At 43.0% G+C, this 15,546-nt stretch overlaps 1 protein-coding gene across 1 annotated transcript in view; it reads left to right on the forward strand.

Moving 5' to 3' along the window:
- Window positions 1-15,546, forward strand: part of LOC149354396 (nose resistant to fluoxetine protein 6-like) — a 51,953-nt gene that overhangs the window by 27,544 nt on the left and 8,863 nt on the right. The window contains exons 7-11 of the mRNA XM_089583311.1: window positions 7,989-8,082; window positions 9,824-9,910; window positions 11,002-11,170; window positions 12,677-12,759; window positions 15,054-15,176. Coding sequence (XP_089439437.1) covers window positions 7,989-8,082; window positions 9,824-9,910; window positions 11,002-11,170; window positions 12,677-12,759; window positions 15,054-15,176 — 556 coding nt within the window. The remainder of the gene's footprint in view (window positions 1-7,988; window positions 8,083-9,823; window positions 9,911-11,001; window positions 11,171-12,676; window positions 12,760-15,053; window positions 15,177-15,546) is intronic.

Consider the following 15,546-nt stretch of genomic DNA (forward strand, 5'->3'; position numbering starts at 1 on the left):
TACCATCTCCGTTTCGCAACCGATAGAAGGTTATTAAGAATGCTGCGGTTCTTGCCGAAGTGTCCATTCGCCCTCCCACCATTGCTTAGAGCTCCTGTATTATTACGAAGAGGAAAACTTGCAACTTGAAAACGTGCCAGATAGTTGAGCACCCGCAGCGGGCCCACACGACCCTTCCCTTAGCCGTCCTAAGTGGCACCTTATAGACCCTTGCGAAACTCAAGCAGACATGTGTGCTTGTGCACTCCAATTATGGACAATTTTTTGGGGGGGTGTGGACTTGCGCGTACGTTGCGTTGGTTTTTCCTTGGAAGCGCTTTCCTTTTTTGGGTCTTTGACGTCGCATTTTTAATTAGGTTTTTACCGGGCAGTTGAACAGAGACAACGCCTGCTTTGGAGACCCTAGAAACGCCTTTTTTTTTTCTTGCAAAGCTGAATGAATTCGTATTTTTTGAAACGCATAGTTTAACTAGCCATGTTGCAATTTAAAGATGAAAAAAAAGCCGCAGAACTCTACATTTGAGTTTAACTCGCACTTACACATTTCTGACACAAAGAAATAATTCCGACTTAACTTGGGTGTATTTTAGTAGCCAGCCGATTGCATTCATATCTCATTTGTCTGTTGTGTTAACTTTCAAGGAGCAGCAGTTTAGACTTCAGCCCAGCTACTTCATGTTGGATTATGAATAGGGGTGGGCGAATAGTGTTTTGCCAAAACAGACTCCAGTTTGAATTGTATATTTTTACGAATATTAACAGAAGTAGCGATTATTCGTACAACACGAATAAGCATGCGAAACTGCGAAGAGCTAGCGGGAGCGCCGCGCTACAGTTATAGCAATTGCTGTCAAAGGACGAAGCATTGATACCCACTAGCCCGTATGCAACACAATCCAGAATAATAACTCTTTGATCGTCATGACATACACATAGCAAAATAAATGTTCCTACTACTAAAGACTACAACAAATAAATTGGCGTTGCATCTTAGTAGGTTCGGAGGGGGGAGGGTAGAGCTACGCTTCACCCATCTCTTTGGAGGTCGGGCATCAAGGCACAGTATGCTAAAACTCTATCAGAGCAGCCGCATCGCCAGTCTTCAAGATCATGTATGAGCATTACGAACGCCACCACACGAATGGATCGCGTCACCGAGCTTAACCCTCCTTGCCGCACAGATTCATCGCGGCAGCGCCCTGTGCTGCGTCGAAGCGAACCGTGTTCTTGAAACAGTCGTGAAGGACATGGTTAAAGAATGGTTAAACAAGCTAAAATAGCCACTTTAGTCAAGAACAAAAACTATGGCGACCCTTGTTTGAATTTCGTGCCAATTATTTGAAAACTATTAGACAACTTAAGATCAGATTTGATTTGTTTCCAATAATTTTAAACTTACACAATCTGATTCGTTAGCAAACCAAATAGGAGAATATTTGATTTGCTGTTCTCAAATTTCTAATAATCGCACGCTGTTAACTCTAATAAGAAAAAAATGCTTTAGGGTATTCTGTGGATCTTAGTGGACTACTGCACCCAGATATCAAAGAACAGGAGCCGACCTCACCGTGGTGTTCATGACTTAAGACATACTATCTGCAGCGGAACCTGTGCGTGGCCTATCCATGATAACCACAAAGGCGAGAGCTGAGAAGCCCTCTACGCAGACGTTTACAGCAACGTTCCCTCTAACGGATGCGAGTTTCAGCTTCAACTTTGTTTTTCGTTCATTCGATACAAACATACGCTCACCAAGGTTCATCATTCGCTGCTTACAACGAGTAAGTGCAGTGCGCTATTAGTGCGGTGGATTTTCACTATCACAAGGGACCATTTCGCATGAGCGAACAAAGAATGACCTAGTTAACGGGTTAACGCGTAAAGGCCGCCCGGCCGTGCCCCTTACTAGCGCAACAGATCGTGTTCTGGACCAAGGATCTACACGGACGAGAGTACTGGCAGGGCGTTCGGCGCACTTAACCCAACCAAGCCTCCTTGCTTCCTTTCTTAGAGGTCGCTTTACAAACTTATCCTCAGAGCAGATTTCATTTAAAAGGGACATTTATATGAATGAGATGACCACACTATTTGACGGCCGGTGCGTTGGGACATCAAATAGGCCCAGCTGCCGCCCCTCCTTTGGCCATTGCAGACGCTTCGTGCAGGCGACGAGATCGATGGACAACTTCCTCTTAAGAGCTTTTGTCGTGCAACTGAACTTACGTGAGAACAGCGTTGCGAGTCCGGCCTCTGATCCTCAATGCTTTTCTTACGTAAAATCGGTTCATGGACGCTACAAAACTCTTCTTTCGCTCGTTCTCGGCCTTGGTAACAGCCGCTGCGCCAAAATTTTCAATTTAAGCTTGCTTGCGAAGAGCTCAACGAATCTGGCTTTCTATTCATGATGTAAAAGTAAAATTCCATGACTTCTTCGGCTTCAGGTTCTAGCCATACTCCGCTAAAATAGTGTAGCTAGAGCAGGTTGCTGCTTGAACTGCTCATGATTTACCACGGTAAGTGCCTACAGAAACTGATAACGTATAATTCAATCCCTAAGGCCTCAAGCAATCTTCTTTTGAGGGTTACCTCATGTTCATATAGGAATGAAAAGAATATTATTGTTTTTTTGGGGCGTTCGTCATGCTCCCGTTCTTCTAATCATGCATGTAATAAACTAGTTTAGTTTGGCAGAAATCCGCATGGTCGAAGAGTATTGAGTGAAAAAAAAAATTCAACTACGAAATTTTCCTGTAGTAAACTTTTCCTTGATAAAATAAAAAAGTTTTGTGTTGTGACATAGTGGTTCAAGTCAGGTGGAACTAAAATTTCTTCTGATTAACATTGTTGTTGCGGAACTTCTGGGCGAATGGTTTTAGTGTGGGGTTCAGTTGTGTGCAGCCCTCATCACAAATGCGCTGGCTAATAGGTCTGCTTGTAGGTCGCGCAGTGCAGCTCGCTTTGCATTCCCAGCTCTCTAAATATGATCTTTGTGGAAAGAACTACCCTCTAGAACCCCTCCAAGTGTTCGACAAAGGCTTCATTATATGGTCACTTGTGGTATGGTCCACCGGACCGTAATCTTGAGAGGACGGCAATATTGTCTTCCTTCATAAGAGAGGTGACATCAATGGCCTCAAAAACTACACACCAACCTGCTTACGGTCCGTTGTCTACAAGGTATTTTGTAAGGCAATAGTTAATAAAATCAAAACTACCTCAGACTTCAGTCAACCTAAAGACAAAGGCTAATCGACAATGGACCATGTTCGCGCCATAAATCAAATGGTAGCAAACTAAGCAGGATACAACGAACTCGTTTCAAACAATTACGAGAAAGCATTTGACTCAGTTCAAACAACAGCTGTCATGCAGGCATTGCGGAACCATGGTGTAGAAGAGAAGAATAATAGTGATGGAAAAAACCTTTATCCGAGGCACAACCACCATAACCCTCCATAGGGACAATAATAAGACTCCTGGAATGGTGTCAGGCAGGAAGACACGATCTCTCCAGTACTATTTACCGCGTGTTTACAGGAGGTATTCGTAGAACTGGTATGCGAACAGGTGTGGATGAATGTAATGGAGAATACCTTAGTGACGTGCCATTTTCTGATGGCATTGGCTTGCTAAGCCGCTCCGGGGATGAATTTCAAGTCATGCCCGAAGATCAACGCAGGTAAAATAGAGGTCTGGCCCTAAATATAATGTGAAAAAAATTTAAAGCAATGTTTCATAGTTTTGGAAGGGTACAACAATTTACCACAGGCCACAAAAAAAAAAAGAAACTTGTTACGGCATACGTCTGCATAGGGCAGATAGTAACCGCTGACCTGGAAAATGATAGTGACATAGTTAGGAGAATACCAATGGGGTGGAGTGGATTTGGCAGGCTCACTCAGGTCATGAATGAAAGCTTACCAGTATTCCTCAAAAAGAATGTGTACAACAGTTGTACTTGCCAGTACTCGTCTTTTCAGCGGAAAAGTGGAGCTGTTAACGAAAAGGCCCGCACTTAAGTTTAGGACACCTAAGCGAGCTGTGGACAGGAAATGAATAGTTTTAGCGGTAACAGACAGGAAGACAGGAGAATCGGTTGTAGAACAAACGCAAAGAACTTCTTGGTGGGGGAGTCGGTTCATGATTTTAAATTCACAACAAATTGCGTTAACACATGTAGATTGCGTCTGTCTTGTGTGTTCGCGCAATTTGTCATTAACTTAGAACAAGCGCAAGTTCATCATATCCTAGTTGAAATGAAGAAGAAACGCTCATGAGTAGGACATGTAATGTGAAGGTAAGATAACTGATTGCCACTGGGGCAACGGATTGAATTCCTAGGGAAGGGAAAAGGTTGCGGAGGGCAGCTGAAAGGCAGATGGGCGGAAAGTGTGAGGAAATATAGTGAGATAAGGTAGCCGCAGCTGGCACAGCAAGGGTCAATTTGAAGGACATGAGAGAGGCGTCGGGTCTTCAAGCAGACTTAGTTGTGCTGACGATGTTGGTCGGTAGTAAAAACCCCACACACTCTATATTTTAGACAAAGGGTGTACAGTCGGGCTGGAACGAAACGCGAAGAAGTATATGCTGTACTTTTATACTGTGCAGCGGCGTATTCATTGAAAACTGGTTTATGAATGTTTACTTCGGTACACCCTCTACCCAGAAACATGAACCAAGCTTGCTGTGTATTGCAGCTGAAAGTACACACGTAAAATATTGTTTTGTTCAGAGGCGCTGTTCGCGTTTCATTCTGGCCTGACTGCACGACTAGGTCTTAACACGTTATTAGCCGCAATTTTGTTAATATCTCACATGCCTACAAATAGCGAAATTTCACACAGAATGTTTCTCAGAATTGAATCATTCAACTTCAGAGCTGTTTGACTGGTGGCTTTGTAGAAAAAGGCTTACATAGATATTCCAATGACTTCACAAAAAAGCTCCAAATGTGGTACGCATCCATACCTCAGTATTTAATACGAATACGACAACTTGCATTATACCTGAACATGTCTTCAAGAAGTATTGTGAGCCAGCTGACTAGTAGAAAACGCTCAAAAGCTCAACAACTTTTCAAATGTTTTTTTTTTTTTCGCCAAGATGTATCTCGTCGAACTGTAGGCCCACGCTTGTAAAACACTCAAAACACCAAGGAGACCTATCAGCGAAAGTTAAAAATATGCTGTATGGTTTATTTCATAGTTCAATGGTATTCAACACCGAAAAGTATGGTGCTAGGTGTACCGTTTTCCGCTTGCTGGCACTTCAAGCAAGAGGGACACACGTCTTCCTGCCCTATAAAGAATTAGCGGAAGCCTCGGCTTATGATTGAGCTCTGCAAATGAATAGAGCGACGTTAGCCTTGCCGAACGTCAGACTTGAACGAACCCGTGGGCTGGAAACGCTATTGAGGTTAATCATATTTTGCTACGGCAGAAAAAAAATATTTGTCAATTTGGTGCGTTGTCATTTCGACCCCCAGCGTTCGTCGGAAGGCTTTGTCGTTGAATTCTTGCGCTGTTAGCTTTGCACGGGACGTAACGTTTGTCCTGTGTACACGAGTCGCGAGAAAAGTCAGGCTGACGCCATGACATGATTCAATTACACTGGTGCTCACAGTACAAAAAAAAAATTGGGTCATAATGCGCAAATCTAGCATGCAAGTTCTCGCGCGAACACACAGTCCGGTTACTAAACTCGACAGGGTTGTGGATCAGTGCACATTCAGCTTTACAGTATTATTTCAGACTGACGGCCTGTGGGGCGAGTTCGTGCATGTCTGACGATACTGCGGTGCAGCAACGACAACACAAGAAAGAAAAATACAACGCATGCGCACACTACCAACTGTTTATTGGACGAAAAGGGGCATATTTATAACCCTCACTCCCCATGCAACAACGCTCCATCGCTATCAGTCCAGCCAGTAATAAGTAATCTGCAAATGACAAGGCTAAATAAAAATCGCAGAACGCTCCTCCTACCCTGCACTTAGAAAACTAGCTTATAACAAAGTTCGAAAAAAATCTTTGCAACAGCAGTGTCAGTCAATCGTAGCAAAAGCAGTGTCATGAATTCAAAGCAAGAGGAGTCAATACCTTCAAAGTAAAAGCTAAACAAAAACAAAGAAAAATAACAATAAAGTATAATAACAAAAACTGAGCACTATAACAAAAAAGTCACCACAACAACACCACCCAGGTTTGGGCGTCGAATGCCAAATAAGGAAGACGGAATTATTGGCGGTAGAGGTCTTCATAAAAGCGTTTCCAGATAGCAAATTCCATTTCTTCGAAGAGCTACAGAGCTATCACTAGTACACGCACTCCCCTTCTTAATCACGATGGCTCCCAGAATTTCACATGCCATCTGATCACGACTTCTGCCTAGAATCAGAATACTGATAAGCACTGGCTCACACTCGCAAGGTTCATAGTGGGGAGGAAAATTCAACCCCCCTATGGTCTCTACCGATTTTTCGTGCTCCCGTGCTTCCCCGTGTTGCTCCGTGTTGTCTTTTTCTTTCTTGTCTTGTCGTCGTTGCGCCGAAGTATTTTTTTTTTCATTCACAGTATTAACTGCAATACTTCAGCTTTAGAGTATTAACAGTATTTAACTTCAGGAGGCATGAAAGTTCTAACTTCATTCTTGTGGTGTTCGCGCACGCGGTGCATAAAGGCACTACTTTACAAAAGCTATGACTGGTAGGGCTACCACAGGAATCCTAATTTATGATACAGCTGGTGAGTCTAGTTGAAAGGCAATGATAAATACTTCGGTTAATCATTATGTTGAACGCCTTCTGTTTCCGTGCGCAAAATTGGGCTACATCTGGACACGTACAGAGCTACAGAGTTCTGAAACAAAGCAGAGTGCGGTCACGCAGTGCCTGCCCCACCATTCCTTCATAGCCCTTGTTTTATCGTTCAGATTTTACGCACTCATGGTAACCTCTGCGAGGTTATTATCTATCAGGCGGTTACCTTCGGAGGTGTCGAACGTGCCTTTTATGAGATGATGCTTAAGGTACAGTTCGCGATACTTTCCTGTTATTCTGTCATTATCTTGAAGCTCAGCACGACAACATTTGTTAGCCAACATTGAAAACGCTTACAAAAGACACGAGTTAATGCCATACCAATGGAATCTTTCACAAGTAGTGGCGCTCTAAATGACCTGAGCCAGCGTACTCCGGAAAAGTCAGTGTTGTCTTTCTGCGCGGCTGTACGTTGTGTAATATATACACATCCCCTTTCATGGGAGCTACTGTTCAGTGCTTTACGTGACGAGTGTGATGGCGTTTTGAAATGAGCCGAACTGTTGACATAAAATTCACCGACACCTGAATCTGGTGTCATGAACATCAACTTTAAACTCATTACCACGTTTGTGGAAGTAAGTGAAAACTGTTTTTTTGTCAAACACAACGAAACACTTCTGCCTCCCATCGCAACCTGCTTCAAATTAACTTTCATAGTGAAAGCTGTTAAGGGCACGTTTCCCATTTCTGATGCCTCGTCGACGTCGTGCATGGCTTCACTAATGAGGTAGGTGCTTGCGGAACATGACAAGGCACAACGAAGGAACACATACGACATGTATGCTCAGCACATGTCGCACGTTTTCCTTCGTTGTGTCCTGTCTTGTTCGTGCAAGCACCTACCTTAGTACGAAAGAACCAACTCTTCCAATCGAAAGCATTAACTTCCGTCACTTCAAAGCGCCATGGAAGCACGCGGCGCATCACACTGATTAGTCAGCGTGCAGTGACGTCAGGCTTCGTATCATATCAACGTGCCACGCAGAGGGGCTCGAACAAGTGACCTCACGAGTTTTAATATAGTTAGGTCACCTGAGATATATAAGACAAGACAGTAATGAATAACTAATAACTAATGTTCACCAGTGTGAACAGCCCCCATCGAATTCATAACTGCACGTGGTGACCGTGTTGTGATTGCGTTTTTTGGCCATTGTCATTCCAGCTCGTTTCACAAATAATGTGGCTCTTGGGGCCCGCTGGGACATCATGGTCATATCAGCCGGGTTCATCAGCGTCGACACTTTCTTCTTCCTCAGGTGAGCAAAAATAACCATATAAAATTGTCATCTGTTGAGAAGCGAATATGATGGAAAGCGGTTAGAGGGTCGGAAAAAAACGCGCAAGTTTTAAAATAATAAAAAAGTGTGGCTCACTTGACAACAATACAGTTATAGGTACAGATTAAACTAGTTCATCTAAACGAAGATGTGAACGACACGCCCAAGACAAGAAGGGCTCTGCCCTGTATTTTTTTGTTTTTAATGAGCACATAAAGTTGCGCTTATTTCATCTGTATGAACCCACTAGCCCAAAAAGAAATGTTAACATAAAATAACAGCCCTACGAAATAAACAGTTGGAGAAATTAATGATATCACCGTGGCCATAATCAACATCGCTGAATTAGGCACTTCTATAGAAACATTTTTCCTCATACAACACGATTACACGAGCACTGAAAATATTCACACTGTAGCAGCAGAGGAAAGTACAGTTGGAATGAAAAGTAAAGTTTATTTCTGTTTTATCTGTTGCAGTGCAGTAGGGAGAAGAGCGAAAATTGGGAAAAAAGCTGTTGAAAACAGCTTCAAGTAGTACATTGCGTCCCATGTTCACCAAAACAGCAATAGCTTCACATATACCATGCATATATTTGCGTCGAACACCGTATCACAATAAACATTCAGTGAAGAGCTCAGTCTATATCAGCAAAAGAAACTGGATAGCCAATGAAGAAAATCACATATATTACAATAATTACTGCTTATTTACCATATTACGGAATTCCTTGAAAAATGCTAACGATGGATAAAAAATGATTTCATGATGTTTCTTCCGAACATAATTTATTTTGTGCAAGTATGTTACGTTTTTGATCTACAGTATAAGGAAACGACTGTTTGCGGCATGATGTTGGGCAAAAGAAGTAGACGCCAGAGCAAGTAATATCATTCTTCGTACACTCATATGTAACGATGAAAATTTCAGCCTATTAGTATAAGTCCGTTATTTGACAGAACTGTATTTTTTTATCAGTAGTATAATTTGACCGTATGCAAAAGACATTTTTCTTCAGAACGGCGAACTTCGTAAAGCATGCATTCGTAAGGAAATGCCAAAGGAATATTTTCAATTAAACTTACTCCTCGTTTATGTGCAACCAACAACTTGTGCATGCTTGGATTAGATGCTGTTTAGCAGTGTTTAGCAGTTTAACGTTTACTATCATTGACAATGTATATGGATGGCGGCACAGGAAACCGTTAATTCGGTTCATTTTCCTTCGGATACTATGTGTGTGTGTATCCTAGCTAAGGATATCGGTGATTATTACACCAAGGCATTTTGCAGTCAGCACGACTTAATCTTACTGCTGTCTAACATGGGTTTGAAATTCGCTGATGAGGTTTGTTATTTCGACAAAAAATTGTTGAATTAATTTTCTTTCATTTTGCCTGTTAATATATTTTCAGACCATTCCAAAAAATATTCCAGAAATCGAAAACATACAAAGATTTAGTTGCCATAATGCTTGACAGTGGACCGGTCTTTTTTAAATACAGGTTTTACCTGCTTAACTTACAATTGTCTGCTTGTTGCTTCTCGGCTTTTCTTGTTTCGTCTGTTGCACAAGTATGAGTCCTTACTTCAGTTTTTAATCACCAAAGCTAACCCTGGTGCACCTAATTTCAGCGCGGCTATCCTGTGCCTTTTTCCTTCCTGCCTTAGGAGCCTTTGTACCGCACAGCAATGCCACTGATGATTTTTTCCCTTCCAGCGCTTTTCTTCTGACCTGCGTGGTTTCCAAGCAAAAGAGTTCCGGTATCGTCGTGTTCTTCTTTGCAGTGATACGGAGGCTTATCAGGTGAGTTTGCGGAAATAGCGGATTTTACCTTCTACCTGGTTATACGTCAATTCTTTCGCTTACGGGTTGAACCTTACTTTTCTCCCATGTTCGCAGTGTTTACAAGATGAATAAAAGCAGACTCAATGCAATTTCTACCCCACCTGTCGCCTTCCTGTCAATGTAAATTAACAGATGCAACATTCAGAGGCACGCCACGAAGTCTATGCCTCTGACACTACACAAGAGATCGGCTGGCGATTAGTTGCTGGAGACTGCAAATTTCTTTGAACCCTTGAGATTCAACGCTTATCGTACCTTTCAATATGATGTGAGTGCTAAATTCACGCTACTGCACTGTTCTGCCGGGATGAATACAAAAGCGAACATTTCTATGCGAGGGCGGAGGACGCGTACCATTTGGGTTTGCAAACATCAATCAGTCTAGTCGCTCTCTACAACAGAGCTCAAAATGCAAAATATGGAGCCCTGTTCACAAGCGGTGTTTTATTTTCGGAAGACAGCGTTAACTCCGTCATGCATCTCAAAGGCAGCGGTGGAGTTTTTGAAGAGTCATGGAAATGTTGACATGTCTAGCATGGACGCCGCGTTGCTGCGAATGCGGATAGTCCTAAACGCGAGCAAAGTTTTGTAGTGAAAAAAATAATAGTAATTACTACGCAACTCAGTAAACATTTTCGATGTGAAACGCATTATTCCTAGCTTGGTTTAGCAAATAATTCGAATACCATATTCATGGCCCGGAAAACGACGCGTGCTCATTGGACAAAAGGGCGAAAAACACCTGCAACTACTGAATAGTTTCAGACTAAACGCGATTTATCGCCAACTCTTATGAAAATAAAAATGACGCTTTCTTTTTACTCCGCGCATTTCAAAAGAAGCAAAGATCTAAAACGAGGTGCCTTAACTGCACGCTCGGCGAATATTAAAAAAAAATGAACGTAGCATTGGCGTGGTTATAGTGTTTAACAGAAATGATGAAACATGGCTCGGTAAAAATACTGGCTAGGACTTAAACTATTTTTTTTCACTACCTCTTGGCGTACATTCGTTCCCGGTCAACATGGGCTTCGGGTTCTTTAACGCAGGACGGCGGTGCCCCTATTCTTCATGCTGATGTGCCTGTACCTGATTCCTCTCATCACTTCCGGACCCCAAGCTCCCGAGTACATGCGTAAGCTGTCAGATGAAGTCGACAACCACTGGTGGGAGCTGCTGGTGCAGGTCCGGAACTACTTCTATGACGACAGCACCGTGGTGAGCAGCCGTTTTGCATGATGGATTTTGCTTCATATTGACTCAGTAATTGTGTGCCCAGTAAATGAACACCACATCGGCGTATAACGGCCACAGAGCTGCTTGAGTGCCACTGCTGAGCTCCGGCGACCATGCTCCGTTCGGTAATCAAAACACAGATATACTCACCCATACGGTCCTAATGCGGCTAGACCCGTTTCCACAAATTCGACATGACCGCGTAGCAAACCGTAGGATGCAAAAAACCTCACTCATTTCAAATAAGTCCGTACGTGAAGAAAATCTCTACAAATTAAAGCACCCCGCGAAGGAAGCTATCAAAGTAAGAATAAACGCTGTACTACTGCTAACGTGGGTTAAGATCACCTATCCTGGTAAAGCGATTGCTGTCGCTCGACAAAATGGTAGGACGACGAAGTAATGAAATATTAATTTGAATTTCCATGTCTCTGAATTTCCATTTGGATGTTAATTTTCTTCAGCACCAAAGAAAGGTACTAAGCGTTAGAGAATCTCGATAATGCAAGTTTTCCCCTTTTTGCTTTTCGAGAAGAAAAATCAGGGCACCTGGCGCAGCAGTAGGCAACAACACTTCAAGGTTAGGTTGAAAGCTCCCTATCCTGTTAAAAAGACTTCCCATCTCCTCATCTCGTAATTTCCCACTGCTGTACAACGCATGCTTTTCGAACGGTTCCTACGTCTTAATGACGCCTTGACAATGAAGAAGATCCTACTATTTTTGAAATTTTTCGCTCATCTAAAGAATTTCAGGAATAGCCGGTCCATATTTTTTAGCTGCAGCTCTTAAAATTATCTCTTAAAAGGGTCCGAAGTGGGGAAGCCTGTGAATAACGAAAAAAGAACAAAGGCAAAGGCGAGAAGGTGGACTTGTTGGATAGTATCGTCACAACGAAATGTGTATGGTGGTGACGGCGTGAAAAAGCTTATTAAAAATGTAGAAATATTCGAGCGTTTGATTGTAAAAGGGCGGTGATTATGCAAATCAGGCGGTGTTCGTGAGACTAATGTGTTCAGCCAGGGGCACCAGAGGGCTCACATGCCAGCCCTCAAGGAGTCAGCCAGTTACCCTCTAGTGTTGTACAGTGTGTGGAGGCCGAGATGGCAGTGTAAACTGTTGACTCGATGCGCTCTATGTGCACAGTGTCGCGTGGTCTGGAAAGTACGAGGGGCAGCCTGAACAGTGCGAACTTTCTCAGAGTAATGGAGAAAATGTGGAATTATGGTAGCAGCTTGCGTAATGGCTCCCATCTTCTCGGTATACTGACAACAGAATGTGTCGAGAAATAACAAAGGCTGGTAGGAGAAATCCGGACCGAAATAGAAAGCTTCCTATTGCCCCTTACGCTTTTCGTATCTCTGTAGTCACGGTCTTAGGGAATAATGCGCCCCCGCTGTTACAGATCGCAATAGATGACTTATTCTACAGCTAAAGGTCTCCTTTTCAACGCAAATTGAAATTTAATAATTGGTGTTTCACTCTTTCAGCCACTGCTGCCTCATCTGTGGTACTTGTCGATAGACTTCCAGTTCTTCCTGGTGGCGCTGCCTGTACTGCTTGTATGCAAAAAGTGAGTATGCAAAAGTTCGCGGGAGCTGTTCTGCGATATGCATGAACAGCGCCTATGTCATTCACCTTGATCGCCCTGTGTCCACGCTGTTCTTTTCCGTCATGTCCAACCAACTAGCCAGCGACTGTACTGTTGTCAAAACCCCCGGTGTTGCCCTCAAAAGGGGCTTTTAAGCTTGTCATTGTTATATGATGTCTGCAGCAGTAAACAAGCTCAAAACAGGAAACAGAAGCACAGATATATTAATTTGCAAAGAGATGCCGCCCTCACAAAATAACGACCACTTCAGTTCATGTTTTTACTCAAAATCTTAGCGAATTGATAATGCTTGAGTCGAAGCGCGCCAAATTTTTTTCACAACTCCGAGGCCATATGGTCCAATGTCTACGTGAAACTTACAGTTAGCAAATAAATTTCGTGATGTATGCAGGGTTTTGAAGTTTCCTCAGCCTCTGCGTTATAACATCTGTGGGCCATGAGGTTTTTGTAGAGCTGAGTTGCAGCGGAAGTTTCTGTCCAACTTGACAAAACATATTGTCGATAGCCCCAGTGTTGATGCATTTATGGCAAGTTTGAAGAGAATGCGTACGTGGATGTTCTTATACTCCTTTGTCCGATTTCATTTGCTTCAGTTCATGTCCTGATGTGATGTAGTTCATGCATATTGTGTGTTGTAACTTTTATTGTATGTAATTATTTTTTGCTCACTCCTGCTTGGAGTTATGCGACTCTCCAGTATTGTTGAATAAACAAATAAATAAACCATTTTCCACTGCTTTGAGAGCGCGCTATTTGCAGCTGCACCGGGCGCCCTCATGAGCTCAAAGTTATCATACTGCACCGTACTGAGCCGAGAGACGTGCGCTGCAAGCGTGCCGCTGTAACGCTGCGCGATAATATAGCTATAGTCACAACACCAGGGCTTATCTTCTGCAAAACAGCGTTGTGGTGGGGCCTCTGCAACACAGTGATTCGTATTCTGCAACTGCCCAGCTTCTTGAGCGACTAATATTATTTAAAGTTTTCATAATGACCGCTTTTCTGCCTGTTACTAGAGATCACAAATATGTTCGAGCATTTAGAGCAAACCCCCTCCGAAAATGTTTGCCGGAGATAAGTGAACCGGTTCCTAGTGCGGTCTGGCTTGAATTCATGAAGGAGCGTCTGGCCAAAGCATCATTATGGAAGAGAAAGCATTATACGGATTCACATAATACTCTTGTTTGTGCCTTTCGTTCATCGCAGTTCTTTCTTGATGTTTCCCTGGTTAACTTCTGTTAATCGTACTTGGAAAAGCGGCTGCCATATATCCTTCATTGAAATGCGCAAGAATGACCTTATACCACGAAGAAGCTTAGTAACACAAACCGTTGGGCCAGCTGGTAATACATTGTGAAACACCACGCACAAAAATAGGGTACGCTATGTTTGGCGCGGTGTTTCGTAATCTTGAAGAAGCGTTTCACGCAAAACAACAGCAAATTTCAACGCTGAACGCTTGTTTGCTAAGTTGGCGACAGCTGCAGCTTGTATCTTTGCACGAATTTCTTCGCTAAAGTTTCTTTCTGCGTTCCCCCAGCATACATATATTAATATGCGTGTTCGGTGTCATTCACAGCTTTTCTACAACATACTCGTCAAAGCCACATTTCTGAAAGGGAATCATTGTTCCGACGACAGGTGCTTAGTTTTTCTTCTATTATCCTATGTCATGGCCGGTTTGCACTGTAAACACAGTTCTTAAATATTAGCTGCCGAATTTTTCCCTGTTGTTGCACGTAAGCCCCACAACTAAAATATTATTGCTGTAGAAATCACGCAAACCGCCCGTCAAAATATTGTGTTTAGTCAGGGATGGTCAGTGAATACTGCTCCTTCGACGTGACAGAGACGGACGCGAAATTAACGTTTCTCGCACACGTAGAACATCAAAACACGGTCCTCTCAATCAAAAGTTGTTCATTTGGAAGCGATGAACTCATAAGTGAAGTGATTCGAAGCTCTCACTTGTCAGTGAACCTATTCTTTGTTGAATCTCTATCGGAGAAACTTTGTTGTAAGGGCATCACACTGTTCGGACTTGTCCTGTGCATGCGTATAGCAACCACTCCGTGAACTGTTGCAGCCTGAAGCCGTACATTAATGGGCACCTTTTTCTCGCGCTACCTGTCCATTACACAGTGTCTTATTGAGCAAATATGACAGGAAATTATGTCCGGATGATCACGTACAATTATATGGTATGCACAGGACGAAAAGCACAATTCGCTCATCCACTCGTCATTCTTTTGCAGGCGTCCGAGACTTGCCATTTCGCTGTTCTCAGTGCTGTGCCTGCTTGGATGCGTGTTATCCGCGTGGCAGGTGGCCCGCAACAACATCTCGCCATTTATGGTGGTTATGGTGGAGTCTTTTCAGTAAGTGCACACGTTTTTGGTTACACATTCGAGGTCAACTTCGCCTTGGACAGTGACAATGGGATCCACGAGCCCGTAGAGTTTCGTAGGGCAGAGCTACAGAAGAGATTATCACAAGAGGCTGTCAGGATTGATTCACATAACCCCTGTTGGAGTTTTTAAAGCGCGCAAACACTCAAAAAAGAATGTCCTGCGCTTGCTCTACTGATTAGAGCGCGTCAGGTTTAATCATGATTCATATGTCTCGTGCAGGAACATAAGCGAAATATTCACTAGTCATTCTGCGGTTCAAAACAATTTTTTCCATGCTCCTTAGTGGAAACCGGAATTAAGGCACCTACAGAAAATGTTCATAGTGTGTTGTGCCAGT

This window comes from Amblyomma mixtum, chromosome 3 (genome assembly GCF_055824585.1).
Source record: "Amblyomma mixtum isolate Tamu chromosome 3, ASM5582458v1, whole genome shotgun sequence".
NCBI lineage: Eukaryota > Metazoa > Arthropoda > Arachnida > Ixodida > Ixodidae > Amblyomma > Amblyomma mixtum.